The 22,352-nt window shown below is 36.0% G+C and overlaps 1 protein-coding gene across 1 annotated transcript in view; it reads left to right on the forward strand.

Moving 5' to 3' along the window:
- The window catches only part of tanc2a (tetratricopeptide repeat, ankyrin repeat and coiled-coil containing 2a), a 151,041-nt gene that overhangs the window by 49,310 nt on the left and 79,379 nt on the right, over nt 1–22,352 (forward strand). Inside the window, 1 exon segment of the mRNA XM_051103493.1 lies at nt 6,820–6,917. Coding sequence (XP_050959450.1) covers nt 6,854–6,917 — 64 coding nt within the window. The 5' untranslated portion in view covers nt 6,820–6,853.

The raw sequence follows: 22,352 nt of genomic DNA on the forward strand, positions 1-22,352 counted from the left end.
ACTAATGTTAGCTGACCGCTACTACTGTGTGGAATAGCATGCAGTTAAATTGAAGAGAGTGAACACGGTTCCAGTTAGCGTTTTAGATTATTACAAACAATTTGTTGCTACTGAAAGGAGCTTAGCACTCCCATTTCCCCCTCCATGAATCGTAGCAGCAGTGTTTTCAACAACCTGCCGAGTGCAGTAAGAAAATGGCTGTCATTTACGAGCAGCGGCTCCCAGCCAGACTTCCATGTCTGCGACTAACATGACACATCCCTCCTGCTGTGGCCCATCAGTCCGGAAGATTCCATCATCGTCATGCAGGCTGATAACTTGTGGCGGGATACCTTCAGACAGTTACTGTTTTTTTTTAAACAGTGAATTAAGGAAGCCAGTTTTCCTGCTTCAGGCCGCTTTGATTCTGATAACACCGGCTGTTTCTTAACTGATTGCGGAGTTGAAAATGCTCCGACTGTCTGCAGTTTGATGAGGAAGATTTTGTAGCTGATAGAGCATGTAAATCTCTCTGTTTTGATGCCATAGGCCTTTGCAGGTGTGTGAGATTTTAAGCAGCCTCTGTTCTGATTGCTAATGGCTTATTTATTCAGAATGTTCATAAACGTGTTGATCTTTAGTCCAGTGAGTCACTGCCTGATGAGCAATGCTAGGTCAGTACATTGTGTGCATATGTCACTTGCAAAAGCACCATGGTTCACTAATTGATTCAAATTATAATTCTTTGGTTTTATAGATATGTGTACTTGGCCAATACTGTATTTATTATGAACTCATATTAATTATGACTCAGTATGAGGCACTGTCTATATACACAACAGTTCTTTCTGGTTCTCCAATCTGATGGGCTGAGAGGAGTGCAATATTCTAGTGATAACAGAACTCCAACCATTTCACCATTTGTATCACTACACTTGTGGTTTTTCTCACAGCGAGTGTCATGCCGGACTCTCAAATCTATGTCTATTTGAAAATTTGCGTTAATGTTTTCGGAGATGTGAGTTTGAGGGCGTCAGCGGCTGTTCAGCGCTCATGAACCCGCCAAGAGCAGCCTTACCTCGCCGCTGATTTGCCGCTGGCTCTGATAGTGGTTAAACATGAGATATAATTTGTTTTGGTTAAATCTAACGCGTAGTCTTTGGTCTCATTAATCTATTATTTGTTCCAGAGCAAACAGTTTTGGCTAAAGGGAAAATCTCATCACGTTATGTTTTATGTAAATTTAATGCTGTATATCAGAGCGCTGCCTTTGTACTTTTGACTGAATTGCCCTGCAATTTTTATGATGGCTGTTGTTGTTTATTAAATGTAATTTTTCAGTAAATAATATTTAAAATAAATAATAGTAGTATTTAATAATAGTATTTAGAATTGGGAAACAGCGATGTCTTGGTGATGGTGATTTTAGTTACATTTTTTCACCATTAGATGGTGACATGAAACGTATTTATGAGTGAATCAGCAGTAAAGACTTTTACATTGAAAGAGACTGAAACAGGGTTGTAAACAAAGAAGTTATTTTTACTTTCAACAGCAAACGCACTGAGCAGCGCTGTCATCAGAAATCACCATTAACAGATGAGAGGATAGTACGACAAAGATATCGCTTTCCACAGCATTCATAACATTCAAATTAATGTTTTATTGTGAATATGAAATTGAGCTGGAGGATGAATGCAGGTGATCATACTTACTGAGTTCATCTCTCTCTCATAACACTCTACTATATGTAATACACTGTTTTTACTACAGTAATACAATAAGCTTTTAATAAAGCAACTCAAAGTTCCTTCGTTACTGTTTCTAAAGTGACGTTTCGAATTGGCAACGGAGGTCAACTGTGAAACTGTCAAACTGAGATTTGAATCCATGGCAAAAGGAAGTAGTTCTGCACAAAAGTGTTGTTTCCCATGATTTTACACACTTGTGCTGTCGAATTGTTGTGTAAATGCAATACCACACACATAGCCATGCGATATGACTCGTCTATATAAGATCTATGTTAGATTGTCTGTCCCACTCTGTGCTGATAGCCCTTCTTGTACTAGTAATCCAGTTGGACAATCTCACACGGTCCCCCCTCATCTAGATGGGATTAACAGCAGACACACGTAACATAGCTGAACATTTGGCTTTGGCTCACCAGGACTCGATTTCTGGCACACTTCGGAGTGTGTCATTCGTCCCACTGCTATTGTTTAGCTCAGACAAATATCAAGAAGAGAAAGCTAAGCACGTTAAAAGCATCATTAAAACTGGCAAAGTCTAAAGGTTTGGCTCTGTTTTCCCAAGATTCCTCCCATTTTGGGAACACCCCTGTCAATTTCAAACAGTATTTATTAGTTTGATTGTTAGTTAGTTTATTTGGATGTTTGTTGGAATTTTTTCCTCACTTTCAATTTCAAATTAAGTTTATGTTTGTTTATTTGTTTGTTTATTATTTATTTATTTTTAACATTTTCCACAGTGTCAAATGATGTTTGTTTGTTTGTTTTAAAGATATTCCACAGTGTCAAGGAATGTTTGTTTGTTTGTTTGTTTGTTTGGATTAGTTTTAAAATATTTCACTTTCAATGTCAGATGACACTTGTTTGTTTTAATTATTTGTTTTTAAAAAAATTCCACAATGTCAAACAGTGTTTCTATTTGTTTGTTTTGTTTTTTGTTTGTTTCAACAATTTTATCAACGTCAAGCAGTGTTTTAGTTGTTTGTTTATTTGATTGTTTTGTTGCTTGTTTGTTTTAAGCTGTGTTGTAGTTAGTAAGCTATCATTTAGTTCAGTCAAACGATTAATTGCAATTAATCACATGCAAAATAAGTTTTTGTTTACATAAATACACACAGTATATACAAATATAATATGTATATGTAAATACACACAGTATACAGTGTATACAGTGTATATTTTGAAAATATTTCCATGTATTTTCATGTATTTATATTCATATAATTGATATTATATATAAATTAGGGCTTGCAAATGATTAACCGTGATTAATCACATGCAAAATAAAAGTTTGAATTTGCTTAATATATGTGTGTGTACTATGTGTAATTATTATGTATATATAAATACAAGCACATTCATGTATATATTTAAGAATTATTTACAAGTATATGTATTATAATTTTTATTGAATTTATATTATATATAAATTAAAATATTTTGTACAAAAATAACATATTTCTCTTAAATATATACATTATTTTATATATACATAATAATTACACACAGTACACACATATATTAGGCAAACTCAAACTTTTATTTTGTATGCGATTAATCATGATTAATCGTTTGTCAGCTCTAATATAAATATGTTTAATATATAAATATATATAAACATAAATATATGTGTGTGTATTTATATATAAGTAGTAAAAATACACAGTACACACACACTTACCTTGTAAACAAAAACTTATTTTGGATGCGATTAATCACGATTAATCGTTTGACAGCACTACTCACATTTGTGTTCATGCGTATTGATTTATCACACTTAAAGACCATCACAAAAGTTTGAATTTGGTAACTTCAAACACCGTTGTTTCGTAAATGATGGAAAAGCTGTGGAGGAGAGGACTTTCCTCAGATTTCAGCAGTATTAAAAAATGAGTGATAGTTTCTTCTACTGCTCCATTGCAGATGCCATTTTTCAGTCTCTCAACTTTCAGTCTGAGTTTCTCATTAGTTTGTGTGTCAGCTTTTCTACAGACCTCATTAAAGCGTGTGTCCAAGTATGAGGGACTGCTTTGGGGAATAGTGTAAGTCTCGTCACTCTCGTGCTTAGGCACGGTTCACTCGGCAAACAGCAGCAAACCTCGCTACACTGAGTTATGTCTTCTCCGTTCTTCATCAGCTGACAGAAGCACAGCCTCAGGATAAGGTCATCCTTTTCTTCCTCTCTCATCTTTATTCAGAAGCTGTTGCACACCCCTATTTGCTCTCGATCCATCTTGTCTTCACTTCTTTCTACCTTGTTTGTCTGCAACATTGTAGATGAAATTTAAAAAATGAATCGGAAAAAACTGAAAACTGAAAAACAAAATAAAACTTAAATTATAAAAAGTCTTGTATTTGATTATTGAAATAAGCAGACTTTTTGAGGAATAAATAGCGGAGGTGCATTTGGTTGCATTTTATTTAGCATTTTATTTGACTTGATTAGCTTGACCTCAGTTGTTCAGCGTCGTTAACATTTAACATTTCATTCCTCCTTCACATTTGGCTTTGAGCAGGTGAAGAGACTTCATGACCAAGCAGCTGCAGCAGAAATGAAAGGGGGCGGCAGGGCGTCAAGTATGCAGAATGAGCTCAGGAAAAGTTAACACAGCGGTTAAAGCAAATTGATACATTATTAGCTTCAGTACTACTAAGAAATTTTTGACCCGGCCTCTCTGAATTATTTCCACAGTTAGGCTTTCTGCCAAATCTGGCCCCCAGCAACATATTAGCAGTAAATATGTACCAGTGCTGGATCAGCGAAAGGGTGCATCGAGTGCTAGAGAAGAATATCTGCCTGTGGATGTTGATTTGAAATGCATGTGGGCATATGGACACAGTCCCCCCCACAAAGACATCTGTTTCTCATTTGTGTGACCTCAGTCAAGATCACTTCTGAAGGTGTGGAGGCCCAGATTAATACTACAACACTCTGCCAAGAAGAAACTGAGTACAGTACTGTATATGCAAAGGATGCAAAGTTCATCTTTCTAGATGTCTGTCTGTCTGTCTGTCTGTCGTTTGGTCTTATCTATCATTGTTTATCCGTCTGTCTGTCTGTCTGTCTGTCTGTCTATCTATCTATCTATCTATCTATCTATCTATATATCTATCTTCTATCTGTCTGTCCATCTGTCTGTCCGCCTATCCGTCTGTCTATTTGTCTGTCCATCCATCCTTCCATCTATCTATTTGTCTGTCTGTTTCGGTTCGGTTTTAATTTGTTGCATCAATCTTTTTTCTTATTTTTTAAAATTTGTCACAGTAAAACATACTGCAACAGTCATGCATTAATTGTATCATCGGTGTCTATATTTATTATTATTATTATTATTATTATTATTATTGTATTTTATTTTATTTTTTTGTGGTCTACTACCTTGTTAGACTACCTTATAAACATAGTCTGTTCTGTTGTTTATTCAAATTTTTTTGTAAACCTTTTTGAAAAAAAGGATCAGAAGATGTTGCAAACTGGATTTGAAAAGTTTACATCCACCTTGCAGAATCTGCAAAATGTTATTATTTTACCAAAATAAAAGGGATCATACAAAATTCAAGTTATTTTTTATTTAGTACTGAACTGTAATGGTTGTTCATGAGTCCCTTGTTTGTCCTGAACAGTGAAACTGCCCGCTGTTCTTCAGAAAAATCCTTCAGGTCCCACAAATTCTTTGTTTTTTTCAGCATTTTTTTCAGCATTTTTTTCAGCCAGGGTGAAAACTTTTGAATTTAAAGATCAGGGTAAGTTTAACTTATTTTGTCTTCTGGGAAACATATAAGTATCTTCTGTAGCTTCTGAAGAGCAGTACTAAGTGAAAAAATATGATATTTTCCTTCTGGAGCATCAGTGAGTGTTTGAACCTTCCATAATAGTTGCATACGAGTCCCTCAGTTGTCCTCAGTGTAAAAAAGATGGATCTCAAAATCATACAGTCTTTATTGGAAAGGTTTCAAATACACAGAAATGCTGGAAAACCAAAAAAAATTTGTGGGACCTGTAGGAATTTTCTGAAGAACAGCAGGCAGTTTAACTGTTCAGAACAAACAAGGGACTCATCAACAACTATCACTAAACAAAAAAAACAGCTGTGGATCATTCAGGTAACAACACAGTATTACGAATAAAACGTATGTAAACTTTTAAACGGGGTCATTTCTATGTAGAATTTTTTTTTATGTAAATATCTTTTATGTGAAATATCTTATTCAGGTCAGTACTAAATAAAAATAACATGCATTTTGTATGATCCTTGTTATTTTGGTAAAATAGTAACATTTTGCAGATTCTGTATGTAACACCCTGTATGACAGCACCTAACATTCTATTCTATTCTATTCTATTCTATTCTATTCTATTCTATTCTATTCTATTCTATTCTATTCTATTCTATTCATCTCCTTGTTCTGTAATGTCTCCATACATGTGAATTCAGTTGCACAAAGACCCATCACCTTCTGCAGCAGCAGAACAAAGCGTGTCTCTATCCTGTGCTCTTTCACACATATAAACACACACACGGCTCATACATGAAGCGGTAATTAGCAGCATCAGGGTGTGATCCCTCCGCAGTGTGGGTGTTGAGTGAGGCCTAAAATAATCCAGTGAAGAATGACGAATCCCACGAATGAAACTCATTATCAGCTGCAGCGCTCCAGCAGGCTGAAGGCTCTGTGTACCTGAAACATATAATCACAGGCTTCCAAAAATCCCCTCAGTAACTCTTTGTCTAGACTTCAGAGCTGATGTGCGTCGAACATCACCCGTCGAGCTGCATTTGTAACAAGATCACACGTTTTTGGAATCAGTCTTGATAGGCAAAGAGTTAGAAAGTGCTTGTGTTGTTGCAAGTCTTATTTATGGATTCAAACATAGTGGCAACTGTTATTATGTACTGTATATTTGTTGTGAAACAGTGTGCTAAAATGGTATATTTAAATTTTTTTATTATTATTATTATTAATGATCTATTTATTCATGCAGTTTCTATGACTCAAAGGGCAGGTGCGTGATGTTTCTATTAGTTTTTTCAGGGTTTTTTTTTTTAGTTGCTTCTCAAACTGTTGTATTTTTTCCTCTCTCTTTCTGCAGATCTCTCTATAGCCCAGTCCAGAACTGTGCAGTCATGTTCAGGAACAGTCTGAAGATGCTGCTTGGCGGCAAATCCAACCGCAAGAATCGAAACAGTGGTAAGTTGAGTTTCATTTTTAAAATTTCATGTTTGTCTAAACACTTATGTGTCAGATGTCTGTTGTTATTTCCAGGAAATAAGTCACACCTGAATATACAGTAAGTCACACTAGGTCAAAACTGCATTCAGCTTTTTGTCATCACAGGTGTCAGTTTTCAAGAGTCAAAAGAACCTGGGGGTAATACAAACCTCTCAAGATTATAGAATTTGGAAAGAGAGAGTGGGGTAAAATGTGTCAGTGAGTAAGCTATGTCCTATGTTTATCTTAGTAAATAAAACAAGCAAATTTTCTACCTAAATTTATTATCAAAGCAAACGTATGCTCTTCCCAGGTTTATGCTTTTTCGCATTAGTCAGAAAAGCAAATGATTTAGCGAAAACAGAATTATTAAGTGAAGCACTTTTGCCATACTGGTAGCTGTGGGTTAAAGAGTGTTTAAATATTCTGATGATTAAACCTTTTTTGGCCGATATAGGAAAATGTCAATCATGTCCAGCAAATTAAAAAAAAAACTAACATAACTACACTCCTCAAGGTCCCATTCTGTTGTTCTGAAGCATTTTTGAATATGAAATGATGCGTTTCTGCATATCTGTGTGTGTACTTTAGCTCTCAGAGAGTCTTCAGGCTTGTGTTGAGAGGATTACAATAGTCAGAAGCAACTGTTGGGGTGAAATTAGGATTCTGTCAGCGTCTGCAAGTGAACCGAGCCGGATGAAACTTAAACGGTGAATGGGAATAAATGGTGCTGCTCGATGAATGAGCACACGCTCACAGAGCGCTGCTGTATTTTGCTGGTGTAGCAGTGTTTGAAAAAAACTGTGTATTACACAACACCCCTGTCTTCATCTTCTCCTTCACTAAAGGCCTGTTTCACACCTCAGAACTCCTTTTAGCGCTCATATGAACAGGTTACTGCATTCAAATATGACTATTTTGTCTTAAAGCACTGGAAAGTTTTTCCTCTTGTGTTTAAAATTAGTTTATACAAAAATGCTATAACTTATGGGCATTGTTAAAATCAGTATTTAATGTGATAAACCAGAAATCCCTTCTGTTACACGGAAGAAACTGCTATTGCTTGTGTATGTTGTGGGAAACAGGCCTTGGATCTTAGATATGCCAGAGAGACTGCAGTAGTAAGAAGTGAAGAGCTGTGTGTGATGGATGAGGAGGGTGTGTGTTTGTTTCTCTGTGTGCTTTCTTATTCGCTGTGTTTGCTTTTGATTTTCACTGGAGTTTGGCTCTGTGGCTGCAAGGACGTCCACGACTGCAAACTTTTGTTTACCCCACACACAACATGTATATGCGCTCAAACACGCACACATACTTTACCTCCCTTCATACCTCAGGTCTGTCTGCATCTACCATAAAGCTTTAGTCAAACAAGTGGCAAGTCTGACTCACCCAACAGACCAGCCATTCACCTCAGTGAGATGTGTATCAAAGGGACCTCACACTTCCCAGAAAGACCTCCTGTCTTCAAGCGGTGTCCTCAGACTGCGGTTGAAATTCATGCTAGTTTGGTGACGTCTGGAGTCATTTTCTCTTCAGGGCCTCCAGCTCCTCTATAAGCTTGAAGGGGCCAATTTAGTTCCAGTGCACTTTAGGGTGTCATTACTGTCATGGGTTTAAATAAATGTAAAGTTGTTTGAACGGCCCCACTGAAAAAAATGACAGAAGTATATAGCGTTAGAAACTATAGAAGCTGCATTAAGCAAATTATATGTAAGTTAAAATATTTATCGTAAAAGGAGAGTAAGCAGTATTATGGAAGATATAAACTGTAGAATCAAGTTTATGGTTCTAAGACTTTTAGTGGTAATCAGACTAAAAAATACTCTTTGGCGGAAATGCTACACTGACCATTTTGTGTCGTCAGAAGGTCTGCTGAGATTGATTTCAGTGAAATTGTTCATTCAAATGGTTTTCAGTGAAGTGATTCACTAAAATGATTCACAGAACCATTTGAACCAGGACCAAAGTGGCCTTTAATTACTTTGTTTTAGTTGCATATCACATGTTATGGAAGCCCGTTTCCGCCACTGAATAAATTTTTTTTAAAAAGGTAATTTCAACTTTTTATCTCACAAGACAAATATTGTGAATTTGCGACATAGCAATTCTGAGAGAAAGTCAGAATTCTGAGTTTATTTCCCGCATTTGCGAGAAAAAAAGAGAATTGCGAGATACAATTATAGGGTCCTATGAAATCAGTTTTATTGTTTCCAAAATTTTTAAATAAAAAAAAAAACAACAAAATTCAGATTCAAGTTTTAATTTTTCTGCATTCCATTTTTTCCATTTTAATTCCTCTTTTTTTATGGTTAAATTACATGTTATTAATCAAAAAAGCAAGTCTAATTAGTTAAAACTATGAAACTTATTAAACATCAATTTATTAAAAGTTTAATAAAAATGACCCTGTGGATTTTTTTTTTTTAACTTCTGTTTTATTGTTACCAAATTCTGTTTAAGCATGTCTAATTATTTTAATGCATAAAAAAAAACTTAATTTATTACGGTTTATTTTTACAATATTTTTACAATATTTACATTTCTCTGGCATAACATATTAATTTAATTTATCTTTTAATCAAATGAACATTAAACAACCCTTTTTTTGACAAAGTTACTATTAAAATGAAAACGTGAAAGACAGTGTGTGATTATTCCTTAATAAAATAAAGTTTTAACAATTGTAGTAATAATAGTAGTAATAGTATTTCGTACATTCTACTAAACAATAGTAAAATATGTCTTCAAGTTAAACTGAATTTCTATTTTGACGGGTTGCAGAGAATACCTTTACATTTCTGTGTGTATATGATATGACGATAGTTTTTATGACTGGATTCTGCGATGCCCGCGTTTTCCACATCAAGGAAATCATAGGGCCCTAAAATATGTGATCCTGAGAAGAAGTCAGAACAAAAAAATATCAGAATTGTGACATACAAGCTTGCAATCCTTAGACAAAGTCAGAATTGTGAGTTTATATCACGCAATTCTGAATTGAAAGTCAGTATTGCAAGAAAAAAGTCAGATTTGTGATTTGTCAGAATTGCCTGTTTATATCTCTCAACTGAAAGAAAAAATATCAGAATTACGACAAACAAACTCACAGTCTTGAGAAAAAATATCAGAATTGTGAGATTATTTTCCACATTTGCAAGAAAAAAGTCAGAGCTGCAAGTTTATATCCCACAATTATGAGTAAAAAAAGTCAGAATTGCAGGAAAAAAGTCAGATTTGTGAGTTTATATCACGCAATTCTGAGAAAAACACTCAGAATTGCACATTTATATGAATTGCAATCATACAAACTCGCAATCCTGAGGAAAAGTCAGAATTGCGAGTTTATATAGCGCAATTGCAAGAAAATGTATATATCGCAAATCTGACTATATAGCTCGCAATTACAAGTTTATACCTCACAATTCGGAGAAAAAAAAATCAGAATTGTGAGTTTATATCCCACAATTGCAGGGGAAAAAAAGTAAAAATTGGCAGCTTATGTACTGGAATTGCAAGAATAAATTAAGAACTACTAGTTTATATCTCACAATTCTGACTGTATAACTAAAAAAAGATATTTTCACACAATTGTGAGGTATAAACAAGTGTCAGTCTTTTGCAATTTCGGGGGAATAAGTCAAAATTGTGAGAGTCCTTCACATCAGTGTGGCAGTTGATACGTTTGATTGTTTCTGGATTAACAGTGTCATTCACATGTGTGGTTCCCTGAAAGAAAAGAAAAGGATGCCATAGGATTGAGATCAGGATTTACTCCAACCCCAGTTGTCTTTTTTCAAATTCTTCATGCTTGAGTTTTCAAATAACCCTAGACACCAATTCTTAATCAATGCAGAAGAAGTGTCCTGTTGTTGTGAGACCTGTGGGTTTGTCTTGTTTTGCATTACAGCTGTATTGTTGTACTCTTCTTTGATCTCGTCTTTAGACTGGAAGATTTCCACAAGGTTTTGTCATACAGTAATAGCGCTCTTCACTCGGCATGTCTCCTCGTATCCTGCAGTGCTACATATGTGGAGTGCCTGTGTAGTTTCTGGTGTCATTTTTTTCATTCCTTCCTGCTTTCCTTTTTTCTTTTAGCATTCAGTTTGATGCAAATGCAGCTCTCTCGACTGAATATATTTGCCATAAATTAGATCTGCACAGCCAGCAACTTACAGAGCACAGCAGAGGAACTGAGCTCCACGGTGGAAGAAAAAAACACGTGTCGCGGGGCGATTGATGGTTAGCCTCTAGACCCTTTAGACATCGTGAGCAGAATCCTAACAGTCTCAAACAGCTGCCAGCAGCATTGACCCGTGAGCCCTGTGTGCTTTGAATACGATGCAAGCATGGATAAAAACCGCAGGTGATATTTTGCCTGTAGCGTGTCATTGTGCTGTCTGATTTTGACAGATGTGGTTGCGGCAGGTTTGATTAGTGTAATTATTTTTATAGAGAGAGAACTTTAAACAAATACATGCTGACGAATGTTGATATTGGAATATTTGGAAAATGGGTGGTGAAACTGATATCTGTCCTGTTTAACTGAACAAATTTGTTTCTAGATTGATGCCAAAAACCAATGTAAGCTATAGAAGTCACTATTTAGGGTGAAACGGCACACGGTTTCCTTAGCCTGCCTACTGTTTAAAAAACATAAAAATAATAATAAAAGACATGCATATTATTTTCGTTTTGTGTATTTGGGCCAACGTTAGACCAGGTTTGTGCAGAATTTAGGATTTAATTGAGATGGATGGATGGATGGATGGATGGATGGTTTGAAAGGGAGCCAATTCCTAAATTCTGCGTTTAGCACAACTGTTGATTGGCCATTGCTTTACTGAAGAAAAAAACATGATGTTGAGGTTCTTCAAGCCTGATGTGATGGCTAATGTAGGTGCTCAGCCCTTCTTGCAGTAGCTAGCCAATTGGGCGAAGCCCAGTTCCACGAGGTAATTGCAGTATTTTCAGTAAGCTGTGTTTGGGATACCCAATCAGGTTTAGCAAACCAGTTTAGTGAATGGAGCCCCTAAAGCTGTTGACTTTTTGTAGATGCTGGATTTTAGAATCGGTTTCCAGTCCTTCAGAAGACTTAGTAGCTAGTCATTTAGCAGACACTTTCACATAAAGCTGTTTACTTATTATTATAGGAGCAGCAACCCTGGTGTGCCTTACACAAGCGCATTGGTGTGACTCATGAGTTGGCGTCATGAGTTGGGATTCGAACCAACAACCTTTTGGTTTCAAGCCCAGATCTTTACGCATTGAATCACCTCTCTATGCCTGGGGTCAATCTCTAAATTCTGTTTACAATTCAGTGCAAAGTCTTCTAGAAACTTGCTAATAATGATAAAAATACCTCATAACCCTTTTATTTCTGTCAAATTCCCTCTTGTTATCTCTTCCCACCATTTTCCTGTAGCTCTGCAACTCTACTTCAAAGTCACTGTCCTTTCTTGCTGACAGAAACTGGCCTTCGGCTCAAACCTGGGTGACTGCATGCCAAACAGGGTCTATTAATGTGGAGCAGTTCTTACTCCAGTCCTCCTCCTGAGAGAATTAAAAATTTCAACACACTTTGTCAAATGTTCACACCAATTTTTAACTATACTTAAAGATGACTATAATGTTGGGCTGTCAATAACAATTATTTTGGTAATCGGTAATTATCGGTCGATAATAACGTGCTAGTTACCAAGTTTCGTGGCTAACTGCGCTAAATGCGGCTAAAGTAAACAATCTCTCTGAGCACAACTCGTCACTCCACAGAGAGAAGAGAGGGGCGGGGCGAGCAGAGCTCATTTGCATTTAAAGGTACAATCCCTCAGAATGGGATGATTTTTGCAGAGCTCATTTTGACAAGGTAAAAAGGGTGTTGCTTTAAACAACCACTGAGAATTTTTAACCAAAGTATATTATAGACTTTTCATTAAGACCCTAAAGAATCATATCAACTTGTGGAAAATGCGCATCCGATGACATATACAGTAGCAATGAGGCAATAATATTTAGTTCAAATAAAGTATCAAAAGCAAGTAATCATATGGTTTTATTGAGCAAAACTGTTTAAATAAGTAATGTATTATAAACAATAGAACTATACATTATAACAAATGGCTACAGAGGGCGCCAGTGGCCTGACAATTGTTTTTACACTTTACTGAGCGATGTAGTTGTTTAATGTTGACTTACGACAGAAACGTTACAGTGACTGTAATATGTGGATATCAATACGTCTAAACTCTTTGAGCTTTTTTTTTGAAATCGCAATGATTTTCTTGCATTTTGAGAAAAATCTTGATGTATTCTCCTGTGTTTGTGTGGGTTTATAAATGATTTATCTTACAAATCTGATGAAATGGCGCACGTTGCGTTCCCAGATGAATGTTATAATAAACCCAAACTCACAGCAATGCCTAGAGATGGAGTTTGAGTCACTCCACACAGCAGCATTTAACATTACTGTGAACGCTTTGATAACCTACACATGTAAATAATTAAAGCGCATATTTTAAACATGCATTGCATGTATTTATTTAATTGAATCGTAGTGTTTGTAAATTCACAATAGCAGTATGCTTTATTAGGATTTTAAATGTGTTCAATATATCATGCAGCCTTGGAAAGCGGTAAAATAATCTGTTTCATGGATTCTCATCCGTGGAATGCACCACTTCCGGTATTTTGCCGGTTACTTGATATTCAGCTGAAGATTTTTTTCAAAATCGATAACTCAGATTGAGTGGATGATTGATAAATGATAATTGATAATTACAGTCATGTTTGAAGACCAAACTTATAGGTACCATAGTTTTTTTGTACAATACTTAACAGTACTAGAACAACAACGTGCAAACTATGACAATTATAAGCTCAGGTACTGATGCTTTATTCAATGTTGAAAGTGTCTAATGTGAGTTTGTTGCATGACATTTCTACCCATACTAAAAGCAACAATAGATATATAGTTTTAATAATGTTTAAAAGGTTTAATATTTATGAATTAGATTATAAACTTGTCAATTTCATTGCCAGTGCAGTAGTTCTGTGCTTCTGATTGGCTGTGACATTTTAGTGATTCTGTCACGTCGCGCTGTCAGTGTATTTGTAGGTTGTTTTGAACTTACTGTAAAACAGGGACATTTCCAGTCAGGGACAGGGCACCAAAAACCGTGACTGTCCCCGGAAATCGTGAATGTCTGGTCACCCTAGTTATAAGCGTATGCTACAGTTTTACATGCTCAAGTCGGATGGATGCTGATTAATCAGTGTTTTTATTGTTAATCAACTGGGGAAAAAAATATAATAAAATCAGTTCCAACAATATTTTTCATTATCATTATCGAGTCATTATCGTAATAGCTTTGGTGTGGATTTCCCTATTCTCCAATAATTCTTATGATTATTAAAAGGTTATAATTATCGTTAGTTATATTTTGTTATCCTTGTATGAACATCCTTTTAATCCTCGTCACCCTCAAGATGAACAAACCCTTTCCTAGACAAGTCCTCTAAAGGATTTTTGTCTCACCTTATCAGTTTGTGGTTTCTACATGTATTGTGTTTCAGCTTGTTGAGGTTTGTGAAAGTAACAAAAGTGGATGATAGGTACAGTACATGTACTGATGTACTGTAGAGCTCTTCAGCATGTTTCCAATCTGGTAAACAACAGACTGCAGCCCTTAATCAGATCTTAATGTCTCCTAATAATCCAATTTTATTGTTACGTTCTGGCAGATACATGAAGCACATGGCCCTACTGGAATAAGCCAGAATGGACCTTCAAGAATGTCCCTGTGCTGCCAAATTTGGCTCTACTTTGACTACCCATTAGCTGGTCCTTTCATAAAGGTTCATCAGTTTCAACTGGACTTTGCTGGTGGGTCATTGAGAGCCTCTCATCTGTCTGTGACTCTAGCCCAGGGGTAGGAAAGTTCAGTCCTAGAGAGCAACTGTCCTCCAACCCATTTTGTTAAAAAATCCTGAACAAGCTCATTTATAGGCTTGTTTGAAATGCATCGGTGACCAATCGCCATAAAACATCAAAGGACCTTCTTTCACCACTTTAACCTTTTGTGAAACAGAAAGGTTCTTCAGATGTTAAAGGTTCTTTATGGAACCATTTAAACAAAAAAGGTTCTTCTATGGCATCTTTATTTTTAAGCATGTACCTTGTTCTAGCCCCTCTTGAAGAACACATTCTCATGGTAGTGCTCCTCTGTAGGTCTTTAGTTTAGGGAGTCTCCCACAGATATGGTTGTTACTGATTTTTAAGAAAAGGTTTGGAAAAAGAGAAATATATCCGGTTCTTTGGGGGTGATGGGCCTCTTTGACATTCTTATCTCATGCACTATATTACACCCTTGAATTAGGCACACATGTTTGGGCTGGAGATTGCAACATTGAGCCAGAGAAGTCAAGCTAAAAATGCAGTTGTGGCATTTGTTTCAGTTGCATCAACTTTCATTATAAAATCGTTTCAGTATGTCTTTTCGAGTCCGTTGACTCTTTGTTGGATCGAGATATCCTGAAATCTTTAAACTAGAGGACAAACGGCTTTAACAGTGACACCATTGTTCATATCTGAATGATTGTAGTGTCTTGTGTGCGTGTATGTACATGTTCGCTTGTTACACATTCATGTGTGCATTCAAGTCTTTTACTACTGTGTGTGTGTGTGTTTAGGTATGAATGTTTTTGCACTGAAGTTAATGGAAAAGCTACACCTGCTAATTAAAAGAGGTGTATATACTTTTGCCCATTTAGTTTATGTTGACAGTCTGAATAGAAGGTATAATGTTACTGTTTCCTTCTCACTCACTAAAACAAATACATGCATTAACTTTCAGCTATCTAAATAAGGACATACCTTTTAACTTTTTATTGTTTTTATATTCAGCTAAGTACACTTCTAAAAAGCTCCAAAGGGGTGTTTTTGTGGCGATGCCCTAGATGAACCATTTTTGGTTCCCCAAAGAACCTTTCAGTGAACAGTTCTTAAAAGAACCATTTTGAAGAACATTTTAAAAATCTAAAGAACCATGTCTGCATTTGAAAGGTTTCATGGATATGCAAGGTTCTTCATGGAACCATCGATGCCAGTAAAGAACCATTATTTTTAATGAATATTGTAGACTTAACCCAAGTGTTTTCCAACCTTGTTCCTGGAGGTACTCCAACAGTTTGGGATGTCTTCATTATCTGACCCATCCATTTTGGAGTCTTTACAAACTGCAAAATTAAATCAGGTGCATTTGATTAGGAAGTGTTTGTGGCTTTGCCGGATTTTGTTCAATTCTGAGACCAAATTTATGACCAAAGTGTAACAAAGTACTGTATGTACTCATACAAAGACACACACTCTCTGTAGATAAGCACTTTGTCCTTATCAGTGGTGCAGTCACTGCAACACTTCTGTCCACTCAGAGGAACTTGAACACCAGACTGAATAAATACCTCAGCAGTTTCTGCTGAATCTGTTATCTGGCCCTATGAATGCTGGCAAAGATGTTTTAAAATCCACCTCTCAAGATCAAACATACAATGGACTTATAGCTTTTTTAGAAGTCTCTACTGTCATGATTTCATCCCGTTTCTTTTCAATCAGATATTTGACTTAACTTTGTGTATAACAGGGCTCCAGACAAAAAAAAAATGAGTAAGGAGCCATTGGCTCCTATAGGAAAAAACTAAGACCAAATGCATTTTTAGGTGCCATAGAATAAACGTGTTTTACTTTATTTTTACATTTTAACATTTCAATCATACTGTCATGTGTTTATCTAACCTATTCTTGACTTTTTAATTCATAGCATTTTAATTCATTTTGTAGATGATCTGGGAAATAAGGTTCACTTAAAGTGGAAACTATTACACAGAATCTGTATCAATATCATGGACCATTAACATCACTTGGCCACTGAGTGTAATTCAGATTCCTCCTCAATGCATCCTATAAATGTTGTCGTATGTCTTTCACACATCCAGTTGGTTTTTCTTCATTAGTAACTGGCAATTTTATCTTTAGCTTGCTTTCTTGCATTTTTATCATGTAGACCATAGGTTAAGTAAAAATGTTAATATGTAATAGTGCATTAATATAGCAAAATACTCTTCTTTATAGTTATTTTTCGAACTGACTGATGAGTTTATGGACTCCAAATGGTTATTCTGAGGTAAATCTATTGTTACGTGACAATGTTTACACAGTAGTGTACACCTTTACACGTTTTCCACACTTTGACTCAGAATGTGCGATTACATGAGACATTTCAATAAGTTGTACTGTAGGCTCTCTTATAAAATAGCCTTTTGATGTTAATTCATGTTCATTTCATACTATAGTGGTAAAAAGAAAGATATAATGGGTTTTTAAGACTGATTGTCCACACACTCACTTTGCAAAATGTGAAGCTGAATCTGTGTTCAGTCAGTCTAATTATTATATTGCATTGCATTAAATTATGTTTGTATATATAAACTTGGTTGGACGAACAGATTTGAGTCAGATGCACCAAAAAAATCTGAATTTTGCTGTTTCTCTGAACAAAGCCATCATGTTCTGTACAAGAATTAAAAAAAAAAAAAAAACATTGAAGGGACTCTTTTGAACACAACAGGCAGAACACACAAGAGAGGTTAAGAGAATCTGAGCAGAGAGAAAAAGTTTGAGAGATACAGCTGAATAGCTGCTATCGAGTGGGAGAAAAAGAGAAAAGAGGAGGAGGAGGAGGGTGCGTCCGCGCATGATCTTGGCGCATGCGCCAGTACCTGGCAGTCGCCCTCAAGACTGCAGATAACTCTCTCTCTTCTAAGCATCACTCGCCTAAGCATTTTTCCTGTCCTTTTCTCATTTTTTTTCTTCTTTCTTCTTTTTTACTAACCTGGACTCTTATACAGTCTTCAGTTATTTACCATGCATCTGGATTTGACTGTGTTGGGATGTGGATTCGTTGAGCCGACAGAGGTGAGCTACAAGGTCCTGAGGTTTTTGGGTGGTGCTGACAGATTTTGGGGGCTCGTCCGGATAGGCGACTTTTAGCAACAAGCTAAACTCAAAGGAATTTTCTGTGCCTAGCACAAAAACCCTGATAGATTCAGACAAGATTTTGACAACTTTGAAGATACCGAAGGACTTGATGCCATCTTGGGTCCTTCACTGAATCAAAGGATAGAGGAAACTCATCTGTCATCTCACAAGAGCGATGATTCGCGGCTCTCTGAGGTGTTTGACTTTTCCACCTGTGTGGCTTCCTTGACAGCACGTGAGTATGATTTCTGTGGTGGTCTTTGGTAATTGATCACCGAATGAGCTTAATGAGTCTTATAACAGCAGAAATGGGAATACTGTAGGGAAATCAAAGCTGAATCTCTGGCACTAACACATTCAGTCGCTTGATCGCTGAAATATTAACACCTACACCGCTGTGGGCAAACAGACGCACACACAATCACACAGTCACCTACGTGATCCCTCCCTATCAGTATTCCTCGCCCACTCAGTGGTGTCAGCAGAGCGAGAGGAACTCTATGTGTGCCTGGATCTGTAATCTGCATTTCTCTGTGCATTTGAAAGACGTCTCTAGTGCCTCTTCTCTTCCTTTGTGGGTGAGGGATGTACAAATCCTTTCTTTACTGGTTTGAAGCACTCTTCTGTGTCCTCCAGGGCATGTTGGGGAGTACAGTTTGGTGGTGTGCTGGATGTTTCCAAGCGTGGGACGTGAGCCAGAGCTTGGTGATTGGGATAGCACAGAACATTTTGAGGGGGACAAATTGAGCCTGGTGATAGTGGCGTTTACTTGCTGGCTACAGCGTGATCAGGTGAACCACACAAATGCGGCATGGTAATCTCAAAGTGCAATTATTTGCTAGTCTTTTCCGAGTGCTAGGTTTTAGAGGATATAGCAGACAACAGGAATCCAACATACTTTGGAGGGGCTGTACAGCATCGCTACAGGTAACACGTGTACAGCATGTACATTTTCTGTGTGTGAATATGCCTACTTCCAAACTATGTAATAGGCAAATAACAGTGGGTGAAAAGAGTAGTATGTCTGAATTCGTAGTATTAATTTAACAGTAGGTGAAAAATGCCTACTTCTTCCGGTGAGATTCAGAGGTGTGCATTCATTTGCCAGTCGTGACTTCTTTCTTGTGGCCTCATGGGATAGTAGTGAATCAGCGTAACTGATTATGTAAGACACATGACAGTGCCAACCTAACAAATGTGATATATACAGATTTCATTCATGCTACACATACACTGTAAAAAAACAATTTGTTGAGTCAACTTAAAATAATTTGTTACCTGGCTGCCCTAAAATTTTAAGTTCAGTCAACTCAGAAAAAGTTTATTCAACTTGAAATCTTAAATTATACTGTGTGTAAATTATACTGTATACTAAGTGACAACTTAGATATTTGAGTTGATTCAACTTAAAATTTTAAGGCAGCTGGGTTACATACCCATCTGTTAAGTTTAACAAACACAAATATCTAAGTTGTTTCTTAGTACAACTTAACATTTCAAGTTGACTAAATTTATTTGAGTTGACTGAACTTAAAATTTTAAGGCTGCAGGGTAACAAATTATTTTAAGATGACTCAACAAATTGTGTTTTTTTTTTTTTTATAGTAATACCTTATCGAAGATACTTTTTATTCAAAGCAAGTCCTGCTTTAAATGGAGTACTTACTCAACTTGATTAGTTACAGCTTACTATTTTTAAAGGGATTGTTCTTCCAAAAATGATGTTGTTCCAAAGCAGTTAGACCTTCGTTCATCTTCAGAGCACATATTAAGATATTTCTGATGAAATCTAAAAGCTTTCTGACCCTGCGTAGCGAGCAACACAACTGACACATTCAACACCCAAAAAGGTAGTAAGGACGTCGTTAAAATAGTCCATGTGACGTCATAATTATTGAACAATTATTGAAAAATGTCTTCTCTTCCATGTCTTCGACGTGTGTTCATGAGAGTATCATGACACATGCGTGTTTGAACGTATATAAAAGACGGACACGGAAGAGAAGAAATTGGTGAATAAAGTTATTTTTGTTTTCTTTGCGCACAAAAAGTATTCTCGTAGCTTCATAACATTACGGTTGAACCACTGATGTCACATGGATTATTTTAACAATGTCCTTACCTTACCAAAATAAGTAATTCTTTACATTACTTAGTTACTTTTTATGGAAAGTAATGCGTTATGATACTTTTGCTTTACTTTTCAAATTTGGGTAGGGCTTGCTTGTTTGTTTGTAATATAAACAGTTTTATTTTTGGTAAAAGTAAAAGCCCTTTCACACTAAAAAGTGAAATGAATATGCCTCAGGCTAAAGAAAAACTAAATTCACTTCTGTACAGCAAAATGCAGGAGAAGTTCAACACTCTTCAGCAATGAAAAAAGCATAAATGTTAGGTTATCTAAGATAATTTTGGCTTATTAGTATGATTTGTGACTCTGGACCAAAAACGAACATTCATAAGTCAGTTTTTTTTAAATCGAGATTTATAGGCCATCTGAAAGATTACTAAATAAGCTTTCCATTGATTTATGGTTTGTAATTGATGCAACTATTTGAAAATCTGGAATCTGAGGGTGCAAAAAAATCTAAATATTGAAAAAATCACCTTTAAAGTTGTCCAAATGAACTTTTTAGCAATGTTAATTACTAATCAAAAATTATTATTTATGGTAGGAAATTTACAAAATATCTTCATGGAACATGATCTTTAAAATATCCTATATATTAAGATATCCTAATGATTTTTGGCATAAATGAAAAATCGAGAATTTTGACCCATACAATACATTTTTGGCTCTTGCTACAAACATACCCGTGCTACTTAAGTCTGGTTTTGTGGTCCAGGGTCACATTTAATTTGATAATCGCAGCTCAGCAGCAAAGACCTTGGTTAATAAAATGGGATTAAATACATAAAGGATATTTGTGTTATTTACCATTTCATTATTGCAGATTTGCGTCATATTCCGAGTTTGCATTTCACAGTTCTTTATTCATTTGGAGGAATACTGAATCTGTTTTGTGCAAGGGAGATGAGCAAATGCATATTCACATTTAGTTTAGAACTACAGAAACCATACACAGGGCTCACAACGCCTCTGCATTTACTCCCGATTTCTCTCAACATGGTCATTACTACCTTTCTGGGCTTTGAACGTGTCAGTTGAGTTGCTGTCTATGCAGGGTCAGAAAGCTCTCGGAAATCATCATAACTATCTTAATTTGTGACCCTGGACCACAAAACCAGTCTTAAGTCGCTGGGGTTTATTTGTAGCGATAGCCAAAAATACATTGTATGGGTCAAAATTATAGATTTTTCTTTTATGGCAAAAATCATTAGGAAATTAAGTAAAGATCATGTTCCATAAAGATATTTTGTAAAATTCCTACTGTTAATGTATGAAAACTTAATTTTTGATTAGTCATATACATTGTTAAGAACTTTATTTGAATAACGTTAAAGGCAATTTTCTCAATATTTAGATTTTTTTGCACCCTCAGATTCCTAATTTTTAAATAGTTGTATTTTGACCAAATATTGTCCTATCCTAACAAACCATACATCAACAGAAAGTTTATTTATTCAGGTTTCATATGATGTATAAATCTCATTTTAGAAAAAATGACCCTTATGACTGGTTTTGTGATCCAAGGTCACGTTTGTGTTCTGAAGATGAACATAAGTCATACAGGTTTGGAACAACATGAGGGTGAGTAATTAACGACAGCATTTTCATTTTTGGGTGAACTATCCCTTTAAGAGGGCGCATATTAAAAGTTATGAAACACCTGAAATGCATAGCAAGTTACTTTTCTTTCTAACTTGAAGTGTAGCTTGCTTACTTACTTACTACTCAAGGTTAGCTGCCTAAAAGATGGAATGTTTGCACTTTAAAAAAATGACAGTCGCTTCATTTTGAATAAACTGTTTAGTGCCTGGTTAAACTGACTCACGGGTAACATTTCACCAATGAAATTATCAAGCGGAAAGTGGTGCATCTGTTTGGAGCATTCACCTAATTGACTTGTTGTCGGTATGTATGTTTTTGTGGGCTAAATTAAAATAAGACAAAGGAGATTTAGCATTCTTCACCATTAAAGGCAATATTAGCAGTTCAGGCCTAAAGATACGTTGCTATAACATTTCTGCCTTACCACGAATCAGTTTTCCCACTGAGATAAGTGAGGTGGGTTAAGTGCGTAGGATTATGTGGTGCCTACATGCTTTCACTCTCTTTTTCTTTCTCTCTGCCTCTCTTTCCACCCTGTCTCAGAGGGCTAGGTTAAGCTAGGTTGTGCTGACACAGCGTATGTACAGGATTTATCACGGCTGTTGCTAGTCAGATCGGACGGAGTTGAGTCTTACAGTTAGTTCATCCATAA

The sequence above is a fragment of the Labeo rohita genome, chromosome 3 (genome assembly GCF_022985175.1).
Source record: "Labeo rohita strain BAU-BD-2019 chromosome 3, IGBB_LRoh.1.0, whole genome shotgun sequence".
Classification (NCBI taxonomy): domain Eukaryota; kingdom Metazoa; phylum Chordata; class Actinopteri; order Cypriniformes; family Cyprinidae; genus Labeo; species Labeo rohita.